This window comes from Patagioenas fasciata, chromosome 7, assembly GCF_037038585.1.
Source record: "Patagioenas fasciata isolate bPatFas1 chromosome 7, bPatFas1.hap1, whole genome shotgun sequence".
Lineage (NCBI taxonomy): Eukaryota > Metazoa > Chordata > Aves > Columbiformes > Columbidae > Patagioenas > Patagioenas fasciata.
The window spans coordinates 11,967,190-11,992,113 of record NC_092526.1 but is presented as its reverse complement, the minus strand read 5'-3'; the positions used below and the strand labels follow the sequence as shown (position 1 = coordinate 11,992,113).

At 40.8% G+C, this 24,924-nt stretch overlaps 1 protein-coding gene across 2 annotated transcripts in view; it reads right to left on the bottom strand.

Moving 5' to 3' along the window:
- ADCY5 (adenylate cyclase 5) overlaps positions 1-24,924 on the bottom strand; it is a 210,858-nt gene that overhangs the window by 63,125 nt on the left and 122,809 nt on the right. For both annotated transcript variants that reach the window (XM_071810813.1, XM_065840449.2), the window contains 2 exons: positions 23,377-23,526; positions 18,166-18,287 (listed from right to left, as the gene is read on the bottom strand). In XM_071810813.1, coding sequence (XP_071666914.1) covers positions 18,166-18,287; positions 23,377-23,526 — 272 coding nt within the window. The remainder of the gene's footprint in view (positions 1-18,165; positions 18,288-23,376; positions 23,527-24,924) is intronic.

The window sequence follows — 24,924 nt, the reverse complement described above, 5'->3', positions numbered from 1 at the left end:
TGAAGATGACAAAACTCTCAGTTGAAGGGCTTGGTTGAGCCCTTAACACCAAAGTAGGCTTTCACAGAATGGTTCAGGTTGGAAGGGACCTCTGGAAGGCATCTTGTCCAACTCTCTGCTCAAGCACGGCCATCTAGAGGAGGTAACCAGCTCAAGACTAAGTTCAGATGTCTTTTGAATATCTCCAGGGTGGAATCATCTCTTGAGCAATTTGGGAAATTAGTTAATTTTTGTACTTGGCTATCTGTTTAAAAGCTACTTTCCCAACAGCACTGAAAGCCCAGAAGTTATTTTCCAGCTGCAGTTGCACAAACAGAGTGTTAAGTTCATCTAGGAGTTCCTAGTATAGACATGGCACCAAGATACACCCAGTCTCTCTTTCCTAGCTATAGCTACTTGGGGATGGGATGACAAGGAGTTCCTGTATGGGCTCTCTCTTTTACCCACACTATGTACAAAAAGGATTTCAGTCTCCAGAAACTCTAAGTGAGAACATCTCATAATGCTCTTTCCCTCCTGACTTTAATAACAGCAACACAAAAGGACAAACCAAAACAAGCGGAGGACAAATTCACAGTGGCGCAGTGGCTGTGGTCAGGCAGCACGTCTAGGTAAAGCAGTACAGAACTGTGCAAGGGCAGCAAAGCCCACCTAAGGAGGGAGAAGTGGCCCATGAAGATCACCATGCTGAGTGACAGCTCGGTGACTCGTCTGGCAAAGGCTGCTTGCTACTTCCAGACTAACTCAGGTCTCAACTCCACGTCAGCCTTGCTCTCTAGAGACATCTATGTGGCAAGCTAAGGTCTTAGCCTTAGAGATACAAAAAATGTTCTCCAGAACAGCAGGATATCAGACAGAACAGAGGTTAAAATATTTCCTTTTCCTACAGTCATGGAAAAAACAACACCCAAAAAACCCAAAACAAAACCAACAAAAAAACCCCAAAACAAAAGAGTAAAAAGATATGCCATCTTTCCTAAGCTTATACGGTCATCGTAGAGAAGACTGGTTTACTATTGGAAATCACCTGTTGCTTCAGTTGAGCCCTAGCATTTCTGTGACACATCGGCTGGCACAGCCACCCCCTGGGAAGCGGGACTTCGTTGTGCACCATGACAGTGCTCCATCCTAAGATCAGTCATGCTGGATCCCTCTTGCTCAAGAGGGTGAGAAGGCTCATGTACACAAATGCTCTGATAAGTAAAGCAATATTTGAGAGAGAATAATGCAAGGCAGGAGGAAACATACATAGAACCCCTACAAAAAACAAAAGCCTGGAAACCGGTGATCCTTTTCACATTCGTCTTTACAGCAAAAGGCAGAAAAGCCACCTGTCCCTCTTCCAAAGACAAAAATGTAAACCAAACCAACATCCTGTATTGGAGAAGTTGTTCACTCTGCAAGACCAACTGAAACTGGTTACAGAGTAAAAGGTGACATAGAAGCAAGAGACCAGAAGACTCTGGAGACACGTTTGCACTCAGATGAGTGTTACTGGAGGTCAGAACTACCTGGGGGACAAGGGTGGGAGATGCACATCTCTAACACAGCCTCTCAGCAATTGCGGTTGCGGCTCTGTCTGCATTAGCAACGTGCTCCAGGGAATGTCCCGCTGAGCGTGTCTGGCCCTGCTGGCACTCAAGAACTGCAAAGAAAAATGCACCATACTTTCCACCATGGTTGGTGCTCCTCATCCCAATGCCTGTGGTCTGTCCTTCACTATCAACACAGGAAATGAGAAGAAATTAAGTTCCTGAGATCACCAGCCAGCAGGGAAAGACTGCACCAGTCATACATGGAAAAGTTTTTGCATGACCTTCTTAGGTTTGCAGCTGACAAGCAGGAGCAGCAACCGCAGTTACTGGAACTTAATTACAGCGAAGCAGCGTCAACACTCATTTTTTATTTTAAACATGAAAAAATTGCTACTCTCTTCCTCTAAACATCTTGAGTTTAAAGATTTTCCTATTTCAGCTGACTATATTTAACCAGATTGATTCTTCACTGGAAAGAGGAGTAATAAATAGCCTTTTGGGAAGAAAAACTATTTGGAGAAGGCAAAACAAATATAGAGAGATAGACAGTGGCTACCAGCCAAACTATAGGTGGAGCACATTGTAGATGTCTTTGAGATGAGTAGAAATAATTTTAGTACTCAATCATCTGAAGCCAAATTAGATGCTGCTGTCTGCCAAACATAAAAACAAAATCCACGCGGCCTGAATGCAATTTTGGGTTATTAAGAAGAGGGGACTTTGGACCTTCTTCATGTATGTAAGAACGGATTGATGGGAATGTAAATTTTTTTTTCCAATAATTCAGGTCAGGAGAAAAAGGATGAAAGTGAGAAAGATGCCAAATCCATTCCAACTCCAATGAAATTTAGGAAAGCAAAGTGGAAGGATACACATGACATTTTGCAGAAGGGTGCAGAGCAGCCCTGCATACTGCTGACCCCGACCATGTGTCTTCACTTTGGCTCCGTGCAAGCCCCGGTTCACCTGGATCTGCCTGATCACCGCAAAACAGCTGGCACCTCTGTCCAAACTGCAGCTGGATCCAGCTAACACCAAAATAAAACCCAGATTCCTTTCTGACACAAGACAACCTTAAGTATTAAAATGAAAGACAACCTGTTGCAGAGAGGCTGTGTGCCAGCATTCAATCAGTCATCAGAGAAGGCAACAGAGTGATAAATTTTGGCACAGGCAGCCAACTGTTTCACAGGTATATCTCAGGTCAGGCACCATGGGTTAGAGATTGAGTTGCATGTAATCAAGTTTGGGATGCTTTCTATTATATATTGTGCAGGCCTTTGATGGCAAAAGAACGAGCTCTTTGTACCTGTGCAAATTGCATTGTCTGTTCTTCCCCGGTATCATGGATATTTAGTCAAACAATGATGTTTTTATATTCCCTACCCCAAAAGCTGAAGTAATTCTGTAGGCAGTAGTCATTTCAATCTAGCCTTACTTCTTCCTCACTCTCTCCATTAGCTTCCTCAGTGTCCTGTCCTTTTATGATTTATTTACTCTGCAATTTCTGTAAGCCAGGCACTCCTCCACTTTTCCCTCTGAAAAGTCACTACATAATGAAAACATTCCATATGTCATCACTTACAACATTAAGGAGCAACTATGCCTTCCCTATAGTTACTTTTTTCCCTGAGGAAGGAGAGCAGGTACCAAAATATGCAGAATGCTTTGTGGATAAGCTGAGAACAGACAAGTGATGTGAAATTCTGTATACACAATTACCATTTGTGTTTGGGAGCTTACAAGATCAATACTGCTGAAGTGGCCATTTGCTTGGAAAACTGATTGATTGCTGAAGAATAGGAACATGAGTCTCACTGCCCTTTTTGGAACAGCCAACAATAAGATGATGCTCAGCGTCCTCATTTCTATATTCTCAAATGTAATTGAGCAGTTGTGTTTTTAAAATGACACTGATGAAACTGCAAAGAGAAATGGACCCAAAGCATATAGAGAAATTTAACTGTGCACACTTTGTAATGGCCACTTTTCTGAGAACCACCAATGCAACACCAGTGGAGAAGAACTTTAAAATGAAGACATAATCCTTTGTTAGCTATTCTGAAAGGTAAAATGGCTGGCCAAAGAAAATAGTGCAGCTTATTAACTAAGGGATTAACTTGTTATTAATTAACAAACCTGATAATAAATTTAATAATAAAACACATGATGTTTTCAGTGAGAAGAGAGACTGGCCATAATTTTGGAATTAAATGAAAAGGAAAAAACCCTGCAGGAAATTGAACTCGTTATCTGGCTATTGTACACTATATTAATATTAGCTACCTGATAAGAACCAGTAATGAATAGATATCCTCAAGTCACGAGTAAAGTTCTCCCAACTTTACAAGGACTACAATTTAACGTTAAGGGTTTTCTTTCCTTTTTAAGGTGTGACCTACCATTACACTACAATCGATCAACGGCACTTGAGCTGACATTTATCTTTGGTTCCCTTTGGGGACCCAGAAAACTCCAACTGCCATAGAGAAATAATGTAAATATAATGAAATTCCATACAATCAATATCGGCAGTAAAAATACTCCCCTTAGAAGGCAGTATAGGTGAGCTCACTAAATGAGTATTTCTATGCAAAGATCATCCTTAAACAGGGAATATTAAATTCTAAGCACCTCTTTAGTGCCTAACCTACCTCATATTCCAAATACTTTGCATATGGCCATTATTTCATAGATATTGTGCAATGTTAAACCTACTTTATGGCATTCAGATTATATACTGCATTATCAGAACACATTTACACCCCCTTTCTTTTAGTTACACTGATCAAGATACTACCTATCAAGGTGGCTTGAGTCTGATTTTTGGCAGCCCATCATTTGAATTTGTGATCAGTTACTTAGCCAGCTCTGTCTCAACTTTCTTTATACAATAAAACAGACCATTGCATCTCCAGTTTCTTAAGCATATGAAGTATTCAAATGGGCATCACACAATTGTTGAAATGTCATTGGTGCTAGAAAAGCAACACCACGCTATTTTGCAGAGACAGCAGCATGGTATATAAAGAAAATACATAAAGAGGCTTCAGGTCATGTGGGAAAGCCATGGCAAAGCAGGAATGCGAATCCTGGCCTCATGAACCCAGGGAACTTACACACGAAACCGACCCTGAGAGGTTGGAGCAGGGAGTGTGGTGAGGCAGGTCTGCCCACTGCACAGGTAAGTCTTCTGAACTTTCTATTGAATCTCTCCTGATTTTTGTGATCAGCCGTTTCTTCTCATTATGAAGCAGGCATATAATTTTCATGTGATTGCAAGAGAATTACTGTAATTGCCACCACCAGAATAGTAGATCTGCATATAAAGAAATGGCTTTTCTCTTGCATTTTCCATGGGAAAATTTGATTTCTGTGTTAATGCATTATTTCACTAAGCCATTTGCTTGCTACTCTCAATATTCACAAAATATCATCTCCAAATGAAGTTCCTGTAAAGTTATTAGCTTACCACTGAACTAATAACAATAAAATCAATAGAGTCTGACCAGACATTTTCTATAGCATAGAAAGCCACCTTAGAGACTACTTCAAATATATATTATGGTAATGTGCCTTAGACCATAAGAAGAAAGTTACTGTGTCAGATCTTTCTACATCTTTGCAAAACCAGTCTAGCTGATTTCTGCTTACTTTCTATGCCACTACAGTAGCAGCAATTTTGGCTTGAAGATTAAAAGCAAATAAACAAAAAGAAATAAAGTGCCTGGCATTTGAAAGGATGAGTTCAGTTCAGAACAGCGGATGTCACAATTTCAAAACACTTCTGTACATTCATCTCTTATATATTCCATGAAAGTAACTGCTACTTCAAGAAAGGAGGAAAACTGGAGACAGAGCTTGCTGATGTCCCAACATTGCAATGGCCTTTCACAAAGCTGCACGAAATGGAATTAAAGTGCCTTGGAGGACACATCCCCATCTGCAGGCTAACTCAGCTGGCAAGAAAATTGTGGCTTATGAGTCACAGGACAAACAGGTTGGGACTTTCCCTGTCGGGGATTTGGGGAAGCCAGAGCTCAGTTCACTTGCAGAGCAGGAAGAAGTTTGAACCAACTGTCTCATGTGAAATGTGTTATATAGAGTTTATACGTTAACAGCAACACAGCTCCTGTGCCTAGCACAGATGCATTCAGGTTTCTAAATAGATGACTTGGATTAGAATAATTTGCTCCTCCAGATAGGAGTAGCCATGACTGCAGTGAAGTGTTTCTAAAACCACACGCTCTCCCTCGGGGGGCTGTACTGTCACTGCCCGAATTCAGCCGGTACGAGTTGCCAGTGTGAACAGGGCCCGTGGCTGTCAGGCAGATCCGGAGCGATGGAGAAGGGAGCGGAAGGAAACGGAGCATGCAAACAGAACACAAACCATGAAGGTCTTTGAACAAACTGGAATTTGCAAGATCTGCACTAAGCCAAATAGCAGCTGTGGTATTTGATGTTTGTGTAGCTGTTTTAAATACTCCTATAGTTCAGATATCAAGAGATTATTCTCTATTCTTAAGTACCAAGCCACTCTCCGGAAGCCTGAAAATGCTTAGCACAGCTACTCTATTTCTTATATACCACAATAAACAAACTTGCAAAGGAGTTGGATTTTCTAAAAGCCAGTGCAAAGAAAGAAAGGGAGGGAAAAAAAAGCAGCAGCCCACACAGCATCAAATGCTGGTAGGCTCAGTGCTAAATAGCAGATGATTCTTACTGAATAACTGCCCTAGATTTTGCAAACAATACAGGGAACAAAAATAGAAATCCATTTACATATTGCTGTTAATAACTTTATTTATAGTGTCACAGCTAGAGCACAATAACTGCAGCCACGGCTTAACTTGAAAGCCATTCACTGTGGAAGAGTCAGACAGATACTGTTTTCTCAGCCCTTATGCAACTGAAAAAAAATCCCGCTGACAAGAGCCGCTCACCAGAGTCCTTACACACAGAACCAGGAAAAAAGTTAAAAGCAGTCAAAGGCAAAAGCAAATCATCCCCAGGATGCTACTGGCCTCTGCCCCTCCTGGTTAATCAAGGACCACTGAGGCTGGAAAACCCAGTAGACAAATTGTCACTTCAGTCTGAGCCTTGTGATAGTATCTTACAGGAATACTTCACTGTATTTTTTTTTTTCTTCTTTAATTAAGAAATACAGACAGGGCTAAGACAAAGTGATAAGCTACAATAAAAAAGGATATGTGTCCAGCATTTAAAAACATCCCTACTGTACCCACAGTGCCTGCTACATGACTGTAGCCAAATCTTTGCTGGGAGCCCACATTCCTGCCAGCTGAAATACCACTGGCCTGTCACAACAGACTGGCACATCTTTAAGGAACAGAAATGTACACAGAAATTTGCATCCTTGATTCCTTAGTATTCTGCAAACGCCTGCTATATATAAGAAAATGGAGAGAGAAGCCAAGTAAGGAAACTGTCTCTTAAGACCCTCTGAGAAGTGAGAAAACATGGATCTGATTTTTCCTCTGCCTGAATCCAGCCTGAACTGGACAAAAGGCTATTTTGGATTGGGAACGAGAGTGCCCTCAGGACCTCATGCTGCAGCTGCTCATTATGTATAAAATACTCAGAATAATTAGAGGCAGAGACAGCAAGCTCCCTGCTCTGCCCTGCTGGTTACGGTGTGCTCTGTGACATGGGACAGTGGGATTCAAGCTGCTGCTCTGGGGTTTGATTCTTTTATATAAAAAAACGAAATGGAGTTAACAAAACAGAATGAGGACGTCTTCTTTGGTTAGAGCCTCTCCTAGGAGATGTGACCTCAGATTACCTCTGACACATGGGAAAACCAAATCTGGATAACCTACACTGGCATGTGGGTTGATCCTCTGTGCTTTTGGATGAACATGGGATGCCTCATTGCTTGTGTCTCTCCAGATCTTCGATACCTCTTTTACTTTCTGCCACCTGGAATGTCAACTGAATCATTAATTTCTCTGGGTTTTCATTCTAGCGAGGAACAGAAAGACGCCCATTTGGGGTGGAAGCTCAGCCGAAACATAGCACTCATTCCCCTGCAGATACAGCCAGCAGTCACGAGAAGTCCCCAGCACAAAGAGCGCCTGTGTCTCTGCACACTCCCTGCTTGCTCCTTCTGCACAGCTCTGCAGCGCAGGCAGGACAGAGCCTTCCAGGTCTGGTTGTTTGGATGTTTCTGTAGCAGCACCCAGGCATTTCTGAGCTCTAATCAGCCTTGCTACCAAGACAAATTAAAGAAATAACTGTCAATCTCAGCCTCTCCATTCCCCAGTGCTAACCTCTCCTGTGGGGCTGACTGGTAGCAGTGGATACTTAGATCAGAGTTTCTGAGTGTAAGGCACTAAAAACGCAAGGAGTTGTTTCTAGGCAGTGCCCATTATCCAGCAGGATGACTTAGAATTTGTTCTGTTATTAGTAATACAATAAATGCTATGTCTGATATACATAATGGAAAAATAAAGAGCTGCAGGACATGACAGACCAACAAAATACAGCTTTTATGATCCTCCACTAGAAATGATCCTTGAATCTGCAGGAAAAATATTCTAAAAAGAGATGAAAGAATACACATAACACATTAAAATAAGACAGTGAATGCATGTATTTAAGTGAAAACACTGATCTAATAAATTATAATGAAGTCCATATTGGGCTTCTGCATCACAGCATAGCCCTGGATGATGCTCAGCAGACAAGCCATTTCATAGTATATGAACAAATATTTTCACTCTCCTATGCTGTTCTCAGAATCAGACGTCTTCCGCAAAACCACGCAGTTCTTGAACATAGCTTTTATATAGTTTTTTTTTTATACTATTTTATATATTTTTTCTTCAGTTGTTTTTAAGCTTTCAGAGAAGATATAGTTTTCAATTTACTTCTTCCACCATTGCACACTTTCAAGGAAAAGGAGCTGGGCAGGTAAGTCACATCTACAGCTTCAAGGGATTTGCAAGAAATTTGGAATCACCTTCAATTTCAATAACAAAATTTTATTCAGTTTGCAGCTGAAAATGGCAAAGAGTACTGGATCTTAAAGACAGAATATCACTTACCATCTTTATTCTGTAACAGAACTTTGTCTCTACATTAGACCTGCCATCCTAAACTGTGACCTGCTGGCCACTATTCTGCAGAAGAGAAGATTTTTATGGCAGAAAGGGAAGGACAACATGGGTTTTTTTCTCCTTTTTAACTGAAACAAAGTAGAACTATTAAATCAAAAGGCCTCTTTTTTTCTTGCCTGGAAAGAAAAAGAATCTCACAAAGGGGCTTACAGTAGTTTTGAATGTAATCCAGAACAAAAGACTTCAAATGAAACAGAATAATTATAGTTTTATGGATCAGCATTTGGCTTCTGGTGAAGCTTGATCTGTAACTACAATTGCTCAAGTTCTCCTGAGCAGAAGCCAAAGTTTTGCTTGCTTTGTTCTACAAATTCTTTCTTATTAGCTCATTCTTTGGAAACAGCCTTGGCAGAAAGCAGCAGTGCATTGGTGTTCATGCTCCTGAGATTGGAGGCTCTCCACCAGAACTGCTATGGCACATAACCATCCACTATCTAAAATGGCATGCATCTGTTTTCCATTCTCTCATCACCTTTCCTCCAGACATTATTAACAATTGATAAATTTGCTCCTTGCTTTCCACATTTCTTGGTCTTTCCCATCTTATGTGCCTACCTCCCCACCCTGCAAATATCCCTTCAGCTCTTTGACATCAGCCTCTCATCTCCTTCATGGTCCACGATGTTCCAAAACATCTCTCCAAATTGCTGCTGCATTCAGCACTGACGTATGGGTCTGCCAGGCCTCACAGGTAACAGAAATGAAGTATTCAGAAGAAGGAAGGTTGTCCTAGTAACCTCCTATTAGCAACACATTCCCCACAACGAGTCAGAAACGGAACAAGTGTATTATCAGACTCTGCAAAGAATCGTGTTTGAAGTTAAAAAAACCCACTCAAACCATCACCACCAAAAATCCCCAAACAAATGAGCCGACAAGGTGGATCAACAAACTGCCACTACTACATCTCTGCTGGAAAAATTCCCCACGGCCTCACACATTCAGCCTTCCTCTTCATCTGGGAGGGTAAGTTGTGCTTCCAGATGCTCTGCACAGCTCCTGATGAGGACAAACGCATTTACAGATCATCTTACAACTGAGCAAAGCCACGGTCATCCAGCCTTCTGCATGCCACTTGCTGAGGAGATCCCTGCAACAGCAGGCGAGGAGACAATATTTTGCTGAGAGTCAGACAGACCAGGTTTCACAAGCAATCACTAGGTTTTTGGGCTTGGGGGTCAGGTCTGTAGAAACGGAGTTCAGGGAGCTGATTTCAAACCCTGATGATCCTCCTATATATTTAAGGAGTTCATTTAGGATTCTGGCTCAAACAGGGACATGGTTGCAGGTCAAGAACATCCTTAGAATTTCTCAGTGCTTTTGAGAGCCTCAGATATTTGCCAAACACACACAGAGCACTCTCAGACAAAGATCCCTGCTGGCCATAGTACTGTGGAAGATAATACCTATATTCCTGTATTTTTTTTTTTAAGCATATCACACATGCATTTCTTTGTGATTTCTAAAAACTATTCGCAAACTTCTAAGTGCTCAGAACTTACATGGTCTTAGAAATCCCTATTACCATGATTTAAAACTTGGTTCATCTTTCTAGGGCTTTGTAACAGAATCACAAAGGGACACAGAAAAACCTCTGTTTTCTAAAAAGGGCACATCTATCATTCCACAAGGCCAATGTCCTGCCAATAGCATGTGTGTGCTGAAATTCATTTAATCTCTTTGGTCTTTTTCCTCCTCTGCTGTTTTGTGCAATTCTCTGCTACTTCTCGTTTCTGTGAGCTCTGTTTCTGAGGTGACCTGTTCTTAGCCTGGTTTCTTATAGAAACGCTGCTTATGGAATCATGCAGTCTGCATAGTCAGTACCAGCCTCTTGCTAAATTTTAACCACTTAGTATCAAGCAAACTTAATAAAAAAGAGGAAGTTTAAAAAATATACCATGACTTTCTGTGTCTGGAGGACATAGACTCAAGTTAGCAATGCACTAACTTGAGTCACAAGATACCAGACCACTTGAGAGCTCTTCTCCACTAATTGGTTTCAGCTTTTGTCCCTTATTTGTCAGTTATCCACTGTCAAAATTATATATAGACCAGTAAGAACAGATGCACAAATTAGCAACAATTGTTGAGGGATATAAATATAGTATAAGACAAGAGAAGTTAATCTATCGCCATCTAAAACTGTGCCTCTGTTTTACAGCTTCTGTAAGAAAGCTTTAAATAGTTTTGCACAGTTCAGTGCCTTACAGAATAAAAAATTTAACTGATTTTTCCTTTTCAGTCAATATAGTCTAAGGAGAAAGCAAAAAGGTAGGATGATTTTAACAAGAACCTCTTTAAATACTATAGAAACTCAATGTTCCTAAAACCACTTTGCATGTTAACTACGTGACAAAGTAGTTTGTTAACTGAAATTTAACCAAGTCTTTACAAGAGGGAAGCAAGTCCCTGCAAGCAAGTCTTTACAAAAGTAAAGTTTTGTTCAGAGAAGATTCAATTTTTCTTGTCAAGGTTACTTCAGAATAGAGAAGACTAGGGGTGGATTAGTTTAATAAACATAATTTGATGCATATTTTAAGTGCAATACCTTTGTTTTTAAATATCAATCAGCAGTCAGACCTACATTAAAAAAATTACTTATTTTTAGTATTGAAGGAAAAAAAAGAGAATAAAAATAACCTTGATGACTTAAAATACTGTTCTGTAAACTTCTGCAGACACTTTCATTATTCTCTCGGACTTACTATTCACGGTATTTCATCATTAAAACATCTAACACTCTTCAATCCATCACCCGGTGAACTTCACAGACCCTTCTGTAAACTCAGAACAGCAGGGTGTGAATTATACATCACAGGCCCTTCCTAATTGCTGATGGCTTGCTGGTGGCTGCAGATCTGCTGTGACCTGGCACGCTGCACTTTTGGGATGTTATCTGTATCACAACACACATGTTTAAGTAGTGCATCCAGCAGGGTGCCTTGCAGCCAGTTATTTATCTGTTTTGTTCTTCGGAGGGTACAAGGCTCTCTGGTGTCCCTGGAGACACCAGGAGCTCTCAGTAGGGGCAAGATCACAATATATTCCCAGTTCAAAAAGACAGATCTGCAGACAGTCAGGTAAATGCTTAAACAAGTCAGCATGTGTTTGTTCTTGAAGGGTGCTCTGCACATGCACGAAGATGTAGATTTGATAAAATATATAAACCTCTGGCTTAAAAATTTTCAAGACGGAATCATTGACACACATGTATTGAAAAGACAGAGTGATCCTGGGTTGAAAATCCTCCTTTAATATTAATGACCAGTCTTACTGCACGGCTTTGATGTCCAGTTCAGGTGTAACGGTGGCTGCAAAATGAGCAAATTCCTTTACGTATAGATTTTAGCTTGAATGCCTTTCTGCAAAAGATACTGATTGTTCTTCTCAAAACTAACCAATTGGCTAAGAAGAGTCAAGCAATTAGTGGTAGTAAGAGCAGAGTAATTCACCTTCACCCATGGGTGAAAACTACTTCCACGTCTCCGAAAAATTTTTGCTAACTTAAAAAAAAAAAAAAAAATCGTTACATTTTCTGGAAAATTAAAAAGCCAAGATTCACTCCAGGCAGACACAGGTGCAGTTCCCAGGAGCTGGCTCCTGACAGGGAAACAGAAGAGTTCCCATATAGGCAAAATTCACTGCTGTCATCTGGGGAAAGGAGTGGGAAGGCTGATCAGTTCCTTCCTACTCACGTTTCTCAGCCTACAGCCTCAACCAGAAGTTGCGGCAATTAAATGCGGGGAGCCCCTGAACCCACATGAAACCCACACGGTTTCCCCCCACTTACCTACAAAAATAACCTTCTACTGCTTGTGGGCATATGCTTTGAATCAAGAAAAGGAGGTAGAGGTCTTGCTAAGACTTGATGCTGAGAAACAACTAACTGCCCCATGAACACATTTTGGGAGGTAATCAAAGCTCACGGACTAGTGAGCAGCACCAGGGATCAAGTCATGGATAAAACCTGCTCTTGGGCTTCCTCCTGCTTAATGCTGTTTTCCTCATCTTCAAATACAAACCACCGATTTTCATTCTGTCTCCCCTAAAAAGGGGGAAAGGCAAGGAGGAAGATGGATTATACAGTAAAGGTTAAAAAGAGTTATTGCTCCTGTACTTTCCTGGCACAGTGAGGCGTTCCATAGAAATTAAAGCTATATAAACTTTGGCTGAAATGAGAGATTTGGGGAAATCTTTGAAAATAACCATGGAGGAACTGTCAGAAATTTATACATCCCATAACCTAGTTTTGTTTAGTAAAGATGGTAAAATTAAACTGGCTTCTGCTTAGCTTCAGTAACCCCTCGTGTAAAAGCATGAAAACAGAATCACCCAAACAAAGCCAGCCCATTGGCGTAACCAAAGGCGTAACCAAAGGCAGCCCGCTCTCTGACCCGGGCTTGGTGGGATATACCTCACTATAAACCCATTTACCATTTTAAAAGGCACTGTTAGCAAGCCAGAAAAACGAGCCTGATGCCTGTTCTCACCAACAAGAACATATCGCTGAGCAGCACCTTGCTTTCGCAAGCCACAGTGCCAGTATGTCCAGTTACAGCTTTATCCTGGGAACCCTGTGATCAGAGCTCAACTTTGTGCTACCATTTATATTGGCAAGTCCTGTAGCACCAAGAAACATTAACACTGGATGTCCTGTGTGCAAGGACAGTGGGAGGAGGGAGGAAAGGGATGTTAGCTTAATTGAAATTTTCACACATTTCCTAGCACACAATTATATAGCAACCTGCACTCTGAGAATTTAACACACTTTGTAAGGAACTAATTAAGCATCACAACGCCTATAAGTCAAAGAGGTTACGTTGACACAGCTGGTCTGAATATTCACACACTCAGCCAAAGTGCAAATATTTGGCCATTTTTAAGGGGAAAATGTTGGGTATTAGAACGTAATTAAATCAGGAAACTAGGTAAAAATGCTTTTTGCTTACCAAGCTGAAAGCAAATAGACTGTTTCTTTTCTGCAAATGGTTTGGTTCAGGTTGTCAAGATGTTTAAAAAACTCTGAGATCGGGTTAATGTTGTTGAGTACATGATTCCTAAGAATTATGTGGTGGGGAGAAGAGAGGAAACTGTCACTTTCACTGCACTTGGATGTCAGCCCTAAAATAAGCTTCTTGAAAGAGTTTATCAAAGGAATTTCAATGACAAAGCCAACCTTTATCCCTTCACAGAGGACTTCAAACCTCCTTTTATAGCACAGAGATTACTATATTTGGCCAAAACGAGATAACATTAAAGCCATTATCACTGCAGTGAGATACTATAAATAGAAATAGTAATGTAAAACATTTAAAATTCTGCCTAGGAAGCATGTTAGATAAACAATATTATCTATGCGTATTTTAGGGTTTTTCTATCAGACATAATCTCATTCACGATAACGTGAACAAATTTAGTTACATAATTCACCTTGTTGTTTACCCCAAATTACTTGCATAGTCTTGGGAACTCCTTTCCTGATTGCATTTGACAATAGACTTTATATTTAACACAGACACACACGTGGGAAAGGTCAAATCATGCTCTCGGATTCTGGATTTGTCAAAGTTAATTCTCATTCAATAAATCAGAATGGGAAATGGTTTCACTCTCTGTTAAAAGGCTCTGTTCATTTCCATCAAAAAAGAGTGTATTGACCCCACACCTCTTCATCCTAGTTTCATCATAACCCGAAATTCTTCAGAAGAACATAATTGTGAAACAAATTTTGCTGCCAAAAAATGAGAGGAAATTATATTTTTGTTGTGGATAAATTAGTCTCTGAACTTTACTTTTCATAACAATAAGCAGGAGATTATGAACTCATTCACGGGAAGTCCTGATAAGGCTCTAAAAAAGATTGGCTTTTACTCATTCAGGTCAGTAAGACCACTGTATTTTGCATAAAAACATCATCGTTCCCCGAACAGAGAGCTAACATACCCTCCAAGGGAAGTGTAACACAGTAAGCAATACCATGGCAGAACTGCCTCTTATTATAGGATCATGGTTGTGTTTTACAGACTTGCTACTGGGACCTGAGGAAGATGCCTTTTCCACATAGGTTTTAATTAAATTTTTTTTTTGAGAGAGAGAAGCATGTAAAATTTTAAAAAGCAAGCATGTAACCTAGTATCTAGATCCAAGCATATCACAACAGAACTGATCATTTAAAGAGCAATCATTTTAAAACAGAAAAAAAACCCCACACAGTAACTTTAAATAATTTTAGAATAACCTTTTCTGCTAATAGAGAGGTTTGGGGTTTTTTTTAATTAAAATTAGAGGTGGTCCCAGAAGCCCAGGCCAAATCATCCCTGAAAATCAAAGTATTTAATCTTGGCTGAAACAGAATTTAGTAAATCGCTTCTCCCACACAAAAATTACACCAGGCCAAGTGCAGGAGGCTGCGCTCCTGCGCCGCCCAGTTCGAAGGGCCAAAGCTAAACCAGCTGGATGGAAACCTCCAGTGTCATTGAGGCTCATTATTTGCACAATGACTGTGAAATCAATGAGCAGCCTCACCTGAAGATCTAGTAATAATGAAGATCTCAGGCTCCAGGCATTACGACGGCAATCAAACTTTTAAGTCAATAGCTAATGAAAATTCCCATCCATTATACTTTTATTTAAAATCTACCTTTTAACTGATCCAGGAGAGTGGGAAAAGAGAATCACTGGATACAGCTGATGGAGGAGGGAAACCCCCACCTCTGTGCAGACTCGTAGACCTCCTCCGTTCTATGAACTGCGGAGGAAACGCTCCTGCTCATAAATCATCAACAGGAAGCCAGATTCAATGGCTGGGCACAGCACCCTTGCACTGGCTTCACATGCTTCTCTATTGCCTTGACACAATAACCTTTAGCTCATAAAAACTTAGATCTTGTGACATTTCTGAATAGTGACAAAACCAAAACAAAATTGTTTGGGGCGTTCTCATCTCAAAAGCCTCCCCTTGGGCATTTGCTTGTGAAAAGTAAAGAGTACGCTTGCTTTTCTTAAGCCAGTTCATTAATCCACATCATTGAGATGCTACCTGCCCCCACTGGTGTGTTTCTGTGTGCATGTAAATGCTTCAAAATCATCTGCAGTCATTCCCACCAGAGGTGGTTTCAGCGCACCCAGGCAAGAGCAAAGGCTCCGTGCTGGACTCCTAGTGTGAAATGAGTCATTTGTTCCAAACCATGTTTCCTTTTTTCAATATTCGTACTTAGTTATTCATTTCCCTAAAGTACATGAAGATGAGATGTTCCTAAGTTACCTTCTATTTGCTCTCAGTACATATACTATTTTATTCATATTTCTTATCTTCCTTTTCCAGCTTTTTCCATGAACTCAGTGGGCTTTGATTCAGGACTGTGTAGGCACAGGCAACAAAGTCCACACTTTAAGGCAGATACGATTGAAGTTGTTTCCCCTTGCAAGATCTTTTGAGACCTCAGCCTCCCTTTGCATTAGAGACATTCAGCATCTGCAAGGCCTTGATTCCTAAACACTCATTACCATGAGGAACAAAGTTAAAATTACTTTTAGGCTGCAGATGATAATCTATTATGGAAATGTTCATATGATTCAATAAATATTCAAAATGTGAAAATTACATATTTACAAGTTTCCTGGTAGGTACCCATCAGGACAGTCCAAGGAACTGACTGGTGCATATAACCATTTATGTACACAGTAACCTTTCATGTTACTTCACAGCCATAACTGAAAATCTTAGTAAACAGTTTTCTCTTTCTATACTCTGGGTCATGTGCCATTTTTTGTTGGTTTTTTTTGAGATTCCATGTCTCCAAACCAGCCTTATCTTTGGGCTACTATTGCCCATAATAAGCATTCTGTCAGCTTCCCCTCTCCCTTTAAAATGGTTCATTCCTAAATTTAGTTTATTATTATTTCATTTTTGTTTATTTAGTGATATAGTTAAAATTTCAAATAAGTAACATCTTAAAGAGATAATCACCTTTACTAAGATTTGACTGTACCAAACAACTTTCAAACCTGCACATAACGACATATGGAAATTGATGTGAAAGACTATAATAGCATACTGACAACTTTCGTATCATATCTAACGAATTGCACTCAGTTTGAATGTCAAGCTGACCTTTGAGTACTGGAAAAAAGAAGAAAACTCACAAACAGTATCTATCACAAGAAATTTACACACCTTCTTGAACAAGCTCAGTGCCATTATGGAAAAAATGAATGTGAAGACACAAAACCTAATCTAATCTACTGCAGAACATACTTTGTTCAGGGCTCTCTGGACAGCTTTTCCCCCTCACCTTCATCACGATTCGTATATTCTTTATTATTCATCACTGAACCGTTATAGTCTTTGATATCTGATAACACTTTTGTCTTCAGTATGGTTTACTGAGTCACAACCAAAAATATGAAGGGCTGAACTGAAGTCCGTTCAAGCCAGCACACAGACTTGCCTTGATTTCAGTGAGTTTTATATCAGACTCTACATTCAACAGTGAGCAACCTCCTCCCAATTTTCTGCTTGTACATTACCTTTCCCTTCTACCCTCAATGCTAAGGAAATGTCTTCAAATGCTTCATAAGTTCATGTGAATTTCACCACATCATCTATTGGAGACTATTCATGGCATAGTATATCAGAGATGTAAGAAATCTGCTTTTATTTGTTGAAAATATAATTCACAAACATACTTAAAGCAACATAAGAGAGAATACTACGCCAGCAGTTTACAGGAAAACATCTTGTTGGAACAACACAGTCCCCGTGTCTCAGTAGAAGTATTTCTAGACTGACAGAGCCGTGACACAGTTCTAGAACCTGGCTTAGTAGAGATATAAGTGATTCTCAAAGAGGTCAGGTACAACAGCAGAGGTAAAATGAGTCAAGATTATGTTAACTTTGTAACTGCAGCCCATAAAGGTATCAAGCAACTAAACTACTACGTTATTGCCTCTTCCCTGGGAAGTGGATAGTAGGAACCTGATGATGTTCAGAAGCTCAAGGTGGTGGACCGCCCCAGCAACACAGACTGGGTTTGATTTTGCGTGACTTGCCAGAGACAGGATATCAATTTCTTCTGCTCATCCAGGTAGACCAAGGAGCAACACAGCATGGGGTGACTGCGCAAGTGCCAAGGGCTGTCCCTAATGGGCCCCCTGCTTTTTAGAAGGGTGCCTGTAACTCTCAAAAACAACTAAACCCAAATATACCACCTCCTCAAAAACACCAAGACTCACTCCAGGAAAGGAAGAAAAAAAAAAATCTAAGGAAAGAGATCAGTTAAAGTTGCTTCTCAAAGGAAGATGTTGCAGGAATGTGGCAATCTTCCTCCTGCCCTATAAATAAACTTTCAAAAGTCAACTGGTGACACTTCAGAGTCTTTACACTTAATTTGGATTATGTGTCGCTGTCATCTTTGTCCCTGGGTGTTAAGTGACAAGCACTGGCAAGGTCACTCCTCCCCAGCAGCTGGGAGAGAGGCTGTTGTTCTTACCTGACATTGTCGTGCTTCTGGATGTAGATCTTATGAAACATCATATCTTCCTGTTTGGCATTAATGTCAGCTTTCATCTCCATGGCAACATGTCGAGGAAGTACAGAGAGCAGGAGACGCTCCTGTGGAGTCAGACAGACGAACCAATTAAAACACCTGCTGCCCAGTTAACAAACACACTTTGCTCCTTACTGGAGAGAAATGACTCATCGGTTCGGTGGGAGATGAGTACAACCAAGCAAAACGGTCTCCACAAACCCATCAGCTGACCCCCTAACAAGTCATATGCAATTCTGTCCACATATCACAATAAGAATTAAAATATTTTAGAAGAAAAAATATGATTTTTCATCACAGCTGCACTGGGCTTGTGAGTCATGGCTGCCAATTCTTGCAAATGAAAGAACCGTGCAACACAAAAAGTGCCTGTGCACCATTCTTGAAAGGACTCTGATAAATGATACTGTCGGAGCTCCCACACAGCCTCTCCACACCACCAAGTCCTCCTTCACTAACACCAGAGGACTGATACTCCGAAACCCTTGGGCACCATTTAAAATTCCTTGCTTTCCTATCTAATCAGCTGTGCACATTCCCCCAATGGGCACGAACCTGTTCTTAGCGGCTAAAAAGTCAATAGGAATGTCCTGACAAAACTAGCATGAAAACTTAGCCCAACTACACAACGCAGCATTGTACTTCTACACTTAAAACCACTATTAGTCACCCGTTGCATTAAGAACTGTAAACCCACCCACTCACCTGCAAGAGTATGTCCAATAACTAACTTCTGTCATGAACAATTCATGTCTCTCTGCCCTCACTTGGCACTTTGATTTACTGACAATAGCTTTAGTGTGACTTTTTAACATTATTTTGTCAGCTGTTCTGTATTTATTTTTGCATGTCTGGCAAAAATCAGTTACATGACAAAATGATGACTTTCTGGTAATTCTCCTAAAAGCTCACACAAAAGCCAGTGCTTGTTATTATTCTAAATTTGGTGGCAATTTCATACAAAAGTTATAGAATTTAAACCTCCAGATGATATGCACCCCAGGGATGCATTTGTGTATTTCAGGAATCACACCTGAGAACTTGCAGACCTTTATTTTATTCCCACTCACACCCTGCACAGTTCAAAAGCTTTTGCTATGGCTGAAGGTGAGGAGCATCTCCTTTGGGATCAACTCCACTGCGGTCCAACATGCAGGCAGTAGTTTGGAATATTAATAGCTGAAGAATCCCAAATGCTTCTGCCACTCTCATCTTCATTATTTTTCTTTGCCCGCAGTGAGCAGAGGGAAGAAAAGGTCCTTCCTTCCTGACGACACAGACACAATGTGGCATAAAGGAAGGTCCCAACCTTATCTAACAGCTCATTAGTTCTCAACAACACGGAGAACAGTAGGGCTCAAATGCAGCCCTGACTCCGAGGGGTCAGCAATCCTGTACTACTTACTCATGTCACCAAACCTCTTGCCCATACTACAGTTGTAGACAGATTCCTGGTTTCTATCTCCTAGTTTTAACTGAAAGTTCCCCATTTATTTCTTCCTCTCAGGGGCAACCGGAAGGAGATGAATTCACTGGAAATATGCTCAGCATGCACCGAGACATTTTATAGTCTGCAGCATTGCCCAGTGTTTCTCTTTTTTTCCCTCTTCAATGTGTACCTTAAGAGATTGATTTTTGCCTCTGGTCCCTGAAGAGGTAGTAATAACACAGAAAAAGATGTATTGGAGGGATTTCTATCTTCCCTGCTCAAAACTGCAGAAACCCTGAAAAGATACTTGTTTTTTAAAGTACTCTCACTAGCATACTGCAGGTGCTAACAGTTACATACCCAAACTTTTTAAAAAAAAAAAGATCCATGAATCACACACACGTCCTCAGGCTTCTGTCAACTATTAGTGTACTCCTTGAGTGCAAAAGCACCACACATTTGTTTGCTTTCCAGAGTAACTGGTGTACACACTGTTGTCATTTGCATAATAGGCATCCTCCAATGTGTGAAAGCTGCTATTTCACGTGTCGTTTTTACACATCCTCTGAATAACGTGGAGCTTAATGGGAAGTTGAGGGGCACTCACAGGTTTGGAACATTCCCTGTAGGTGCATGAGAGTGGAGGGATTTTTTTTCTTTATTTTTACTTGCTTGCAAACCAGGGACACGTTCGGGGGACCAAGTTTCTCTTACTGGTAGTACTGCAAGAGATTTTCTGGATAACTTTTGCTTGTGAGCTCCCGCCCCTGCTCTTCTGACACCACAGGCACTTGCCAGATCAAACCACCAATATTTTCAAGGCATTTGAGATCTCCAGGAAATTAACTAACACTGCTTGACACTATCACCGATTGGGGAGTAAGGCTGCCTTATCAAGTGAAACAAATGCATGTAGCACAACATTCCTTCATGTACCAACTAATTAGGCAGCTGAGCCATGTCATAAAGTTGGGCATTATCTTTATTCTGTTTGCTGGGAACATCACAATCAATGAAAATAACCTCTGAAGCTAACAGGAGGAGGCTGCCACAAGTGCCTTTGTAAAGCACAAGCCATATTAAAGGACCTTCAAAACAACAAAATCCCTATGTTTTCTTTCAAATGGAGCACAGAAATTAAAGACTCCACTAGAGTGCAATTTTCATTTTGCTATAATGACTAGAAAGTATTGCAACCCTCGCTGTAAAATCACTTCTTATGCACCAGCGAGGTGACTGGGACTGCTGTTTTACAAGTATAACAAGGCAGCAGTCTGACCTGATAAAAAAAGCAGGAGCAAATTCATATATAATTCTCACTTCAAAATAAGATGCGAGTATAGTTCCACTGAATTATACATTAAAAAAAAGCATCCCAAGGAGCACTAGTCTCTAGAATGGGTATAGATGAAAGATTACAATACAGATCTACTCTGTTTACATACATATACATAGAGATGTATATATATAGATATATATACATGTGGGCACACACATTCCTATGATGACTCTGTATTACACAGGAATTGCAAATCTTTGTCATAGTCTCCCAAGATGACCTCAAAGCACTACAAATATTTAGTGTCTTATGACTATCCATTTGTCCTCAGGTTTAATAGCACTTATTTTTCATCACAAGTGATGTAGAGATGAAAAAGAGGAGAGAACAACTTTTGGAACACAAAAGGAAGGCAATGCTGAAGTAAAACTATGCAGTCTCAATAACCCATCTCTTACTCAAATCCTAAGTGTTTGCTCACTCCAGATTGTGGAGAGCACCTGTTTTTTTATCCAAGAATATTTCATTCTGGGCAAGCAGTAGTGATTCTTGCTATGGCTCTGCCCTGTTATCTCCCGTAATGAAATAACGAGAAGTTTCTTTTCTGCATGGGACGTTCTGGATTTTTATTTATTTTCTTGCAGATTTTGTGTGCTGGTAGATGCTTAATAAAGGAAAAGACACATTGCTTTGCTGGAGATAGTCTGCCTGCCTATAACAGAGAACAGCACACAGGAGCACCATCAGATCTCCAGAAACAGGCAAGCAATGGTGACAGTGTTGGGCTGCAAAATCGTCTTTCCCTCCACCCCTGTTCGGAAGCCAGCTCTCCCAGGCTGAGCTGCCCTTGTTTGTGTCTGCTGCCACCTCAAAATTATCTCAATGCATTACGCATAGGGTTGCATCTGAACTCAACCTGGACACCACTGTCAGAGCAGGCTGTAGCAGAATAATCTTATGAGGAGTTCCCAGCTGTCAGGACCCACAGCTACTGCTGGGAGTACTGGAGGGTACTTCTAAGTGACCGGCTTTGACCCGTGTTTTTCTGACATCCTGGTTTCCTTCTCTGTAGTATAGTACTTTCTGGGGAGGGGGAGAAGAAAAAGGCATAAAGCTAGGGCATTTGTCAGGTTTTTTTCATTAACTGCTTCTGACACAGAGATCCTAAATCCAGAGGAGCACAAGCCTTTGAGCCATGCTGTTAAGGCAGCCTCCCAGCAGGGAGGACAGAGCTGTGATCAATAAGTTATCTGGGGTATTGTCTTGGCTCAATCCTTTCCTCTGTTTCAAGGTGTGGAGGGATGAGGGGCTGCTAATTTCATCTTTCTGAGACTACATTCATTACAAAACAAAAAGGAACCTTGAGCATGAATCTCGTTTTCATACGTATGCTATCACAATAAAGCACTTGTACATGTTATTTCACAGTATGAGTTAAACAACAAGTATGTCAGCCAGAAGTACCTCATGAAACACTGCCAAAAGACAAATCCATAGATACAGATGGGCTGAGACATGAGGGAAGATGAAGCTGTGTTGCCACAGAGATGCAACGACACTCCAGCTGATTCATTCCTCTGAGCTCTTCCCCAAACCCACAACCAAGCTCTGAGATGCCTCCTTAGGCTAAACTGGAAGTCCTGCTTCATGCTTCATTTCAAATTGGGCTGGACAGATCACTACAAGATGTACTGCAGGCCTGAGATGTGTGTGTTAGCAAGGGAATAGTCAAGCTGCTGCAAAGGTCTTCTGTCTCTAATTCTGAGGACACAGGAGATTCGTTGCAAGAGAGCTCATGAAGGAATGAGAGGAGCAGATACATTTGGTACCCTTGATAACTAGGCTGTATTCTGGGAGCAACAGGTCTTATAGAAGAAAAACATCAAATTTGAACAAATACAATTCACTTGAGGCCTATAAGGCACGCAGAGGTGTGCAAGCAGGTAGGAACCTTTGAGAAAGGCAGGGAGAGGACCTGATTTGAGGCATCAAGGAACAGTACATTCTGTGGGCCAATTTTTACCTTTCACTTCTGAAACCCGCCTTCCAGCTATATGTTGCCAGTGGCTTTGCTGACATACACACCAAGCTTTGACCTTACAAAGAGGGTCAGCCCGAAGCCTGCGTGTTGCATCTGCATTCAGCACATGGCTCAAATAATGGCTGCAAAAAAATATGCAGACTCTGTGTACCGTGTAATTTTAACCCACAGAACACAGACCACAGGATTTGTTGATGTCTGTGGAGAAGTTTGTCAGGGTATTGTGGAAGAAATACTCTACTGAGCTCTCTTTAAACCTTTCAAAATCCTGCCCTCTACCACCGGCTTATTCTTGCTTGGATCAGTCAAGAAGCAAGAGGCCTGAAAATTCCGTCCTCGAGGAACAATTTGCATGCTAATTGTACTTCAGCAATTTCATTTTTTATTTCCCACTATTGCTCTTACCTGCTGCTGGTTTTCCCTCTGAGAATGCAGCCTGGCTTGTATGCATTCCCTGGTCTCCTGGAAAGCTTGTCTTTGGGACACCTCTGCTGGGTAGTGGGTACATACGCCTACAATGTTTGTACAGGAGAAGATGAGAACATTGGAGACCAGCTGCAAGAAAATTAAAAAAAAAAGAGAAAAACACTTGGTTACACTTTGGAAACCTGCCATCAGTAACAGATCAGCCAGAACCCAGCCCATTCCATGACTCCTTAATCCAAGCCACGCTTAAACCTCAAGCTCTTCATTCCGGTGTATTTTACCTCTCTAGTCTTTAAAATATAAAACTTCCATATATGGCCTCAAATATATGTTCTTAACATTGTGTATTACTTCACCGGTAAAAAATACAATCCCACTGGTATTAATAATTCTGTAATCTTGCTCTTGCTAATCCGGTATCTTAGAACTACTGTGACAAAAAGCTATCTGAAAATGCATCATTGCTCTGCCAGCCAAGACCTGTGCAGACAGAACTGACACAGGAACACAAATACTTCCATGTTTGTGTACCTACATATCTGGCTTTAAAACATATCAAAGATACATTAACCATTAGTTTGAGAGAGTGCTTAAAATACTGAAGAGAAAATGTTGGTATTCATAGTGTTTAAGAGCAACCGAAATATTTTTTTTACTCTAGTTCCAACTCAAGGGTTTTTTTGTCACCAGATACAAACCCACTTCTTTACATTTCTACGAACTTGACTACAGAAGGAGTTGTTAAGTTTGAAGTATACTTGGAGGACAAGCACAAAGGAAAAGCTGCGTTGCTCTTCTGCTTCTGTGTGGGTTATGTTTTGTAAGGACACAGTCACATAACTTTTGCTGAAAATTAGTGTTGCAATCTTTCATTTCTCAACTATTTTTTAATAAAAAGGAGGAAAAAATACATGCCCATTGGTGGCATTTGGTTCATGCAAAGTGTTCAAAACTTCTTCTGGTGGTATCATGTAAACACACTTCCTTTGACAAAGGTCAGTCACTATAACTTTCTGAGAGCTACACAAAGCTGTACTGGATTTTCCTTTCGGGACAGGCTTATTTGAAACACCTCTCAGCTCTTCTAGGGGGAAAGACTGTCAGACCTGCAAGGTTCTTAAAAATAGGGGGCTTTGGTCTATTACCTATTGAGCCCAAATATACCCTTCACCTCTATTACTTTTTTACTGCAGAATAAAAAAGTAATTTCTAGACCAGTCCATCCCCTGGAAATGTGGAGCCAGGCTCTGGATGGCAGGAATGGTGCAGGGCACCCCTCAAGTCCTGACCCCACAGGGGGTGCTCAGGATTCCCCAAACCAAGTTGGCCACTGTGGAAGAAAGAGGAAAATTTTCCTTTTTTAAATCCTAAGAATCTGAGGCTTCATTTCACCTATAGTCAATAGTGCAAACCCAAAACAAACTCCTCGAAACAGCAACTCAACTCTTGCACCAAGAACAGGAGACAACATGTGGTTTAGATGAGGATATGAGGAGTTGACCAAGCAGTGAAGACCAACACCTCAGT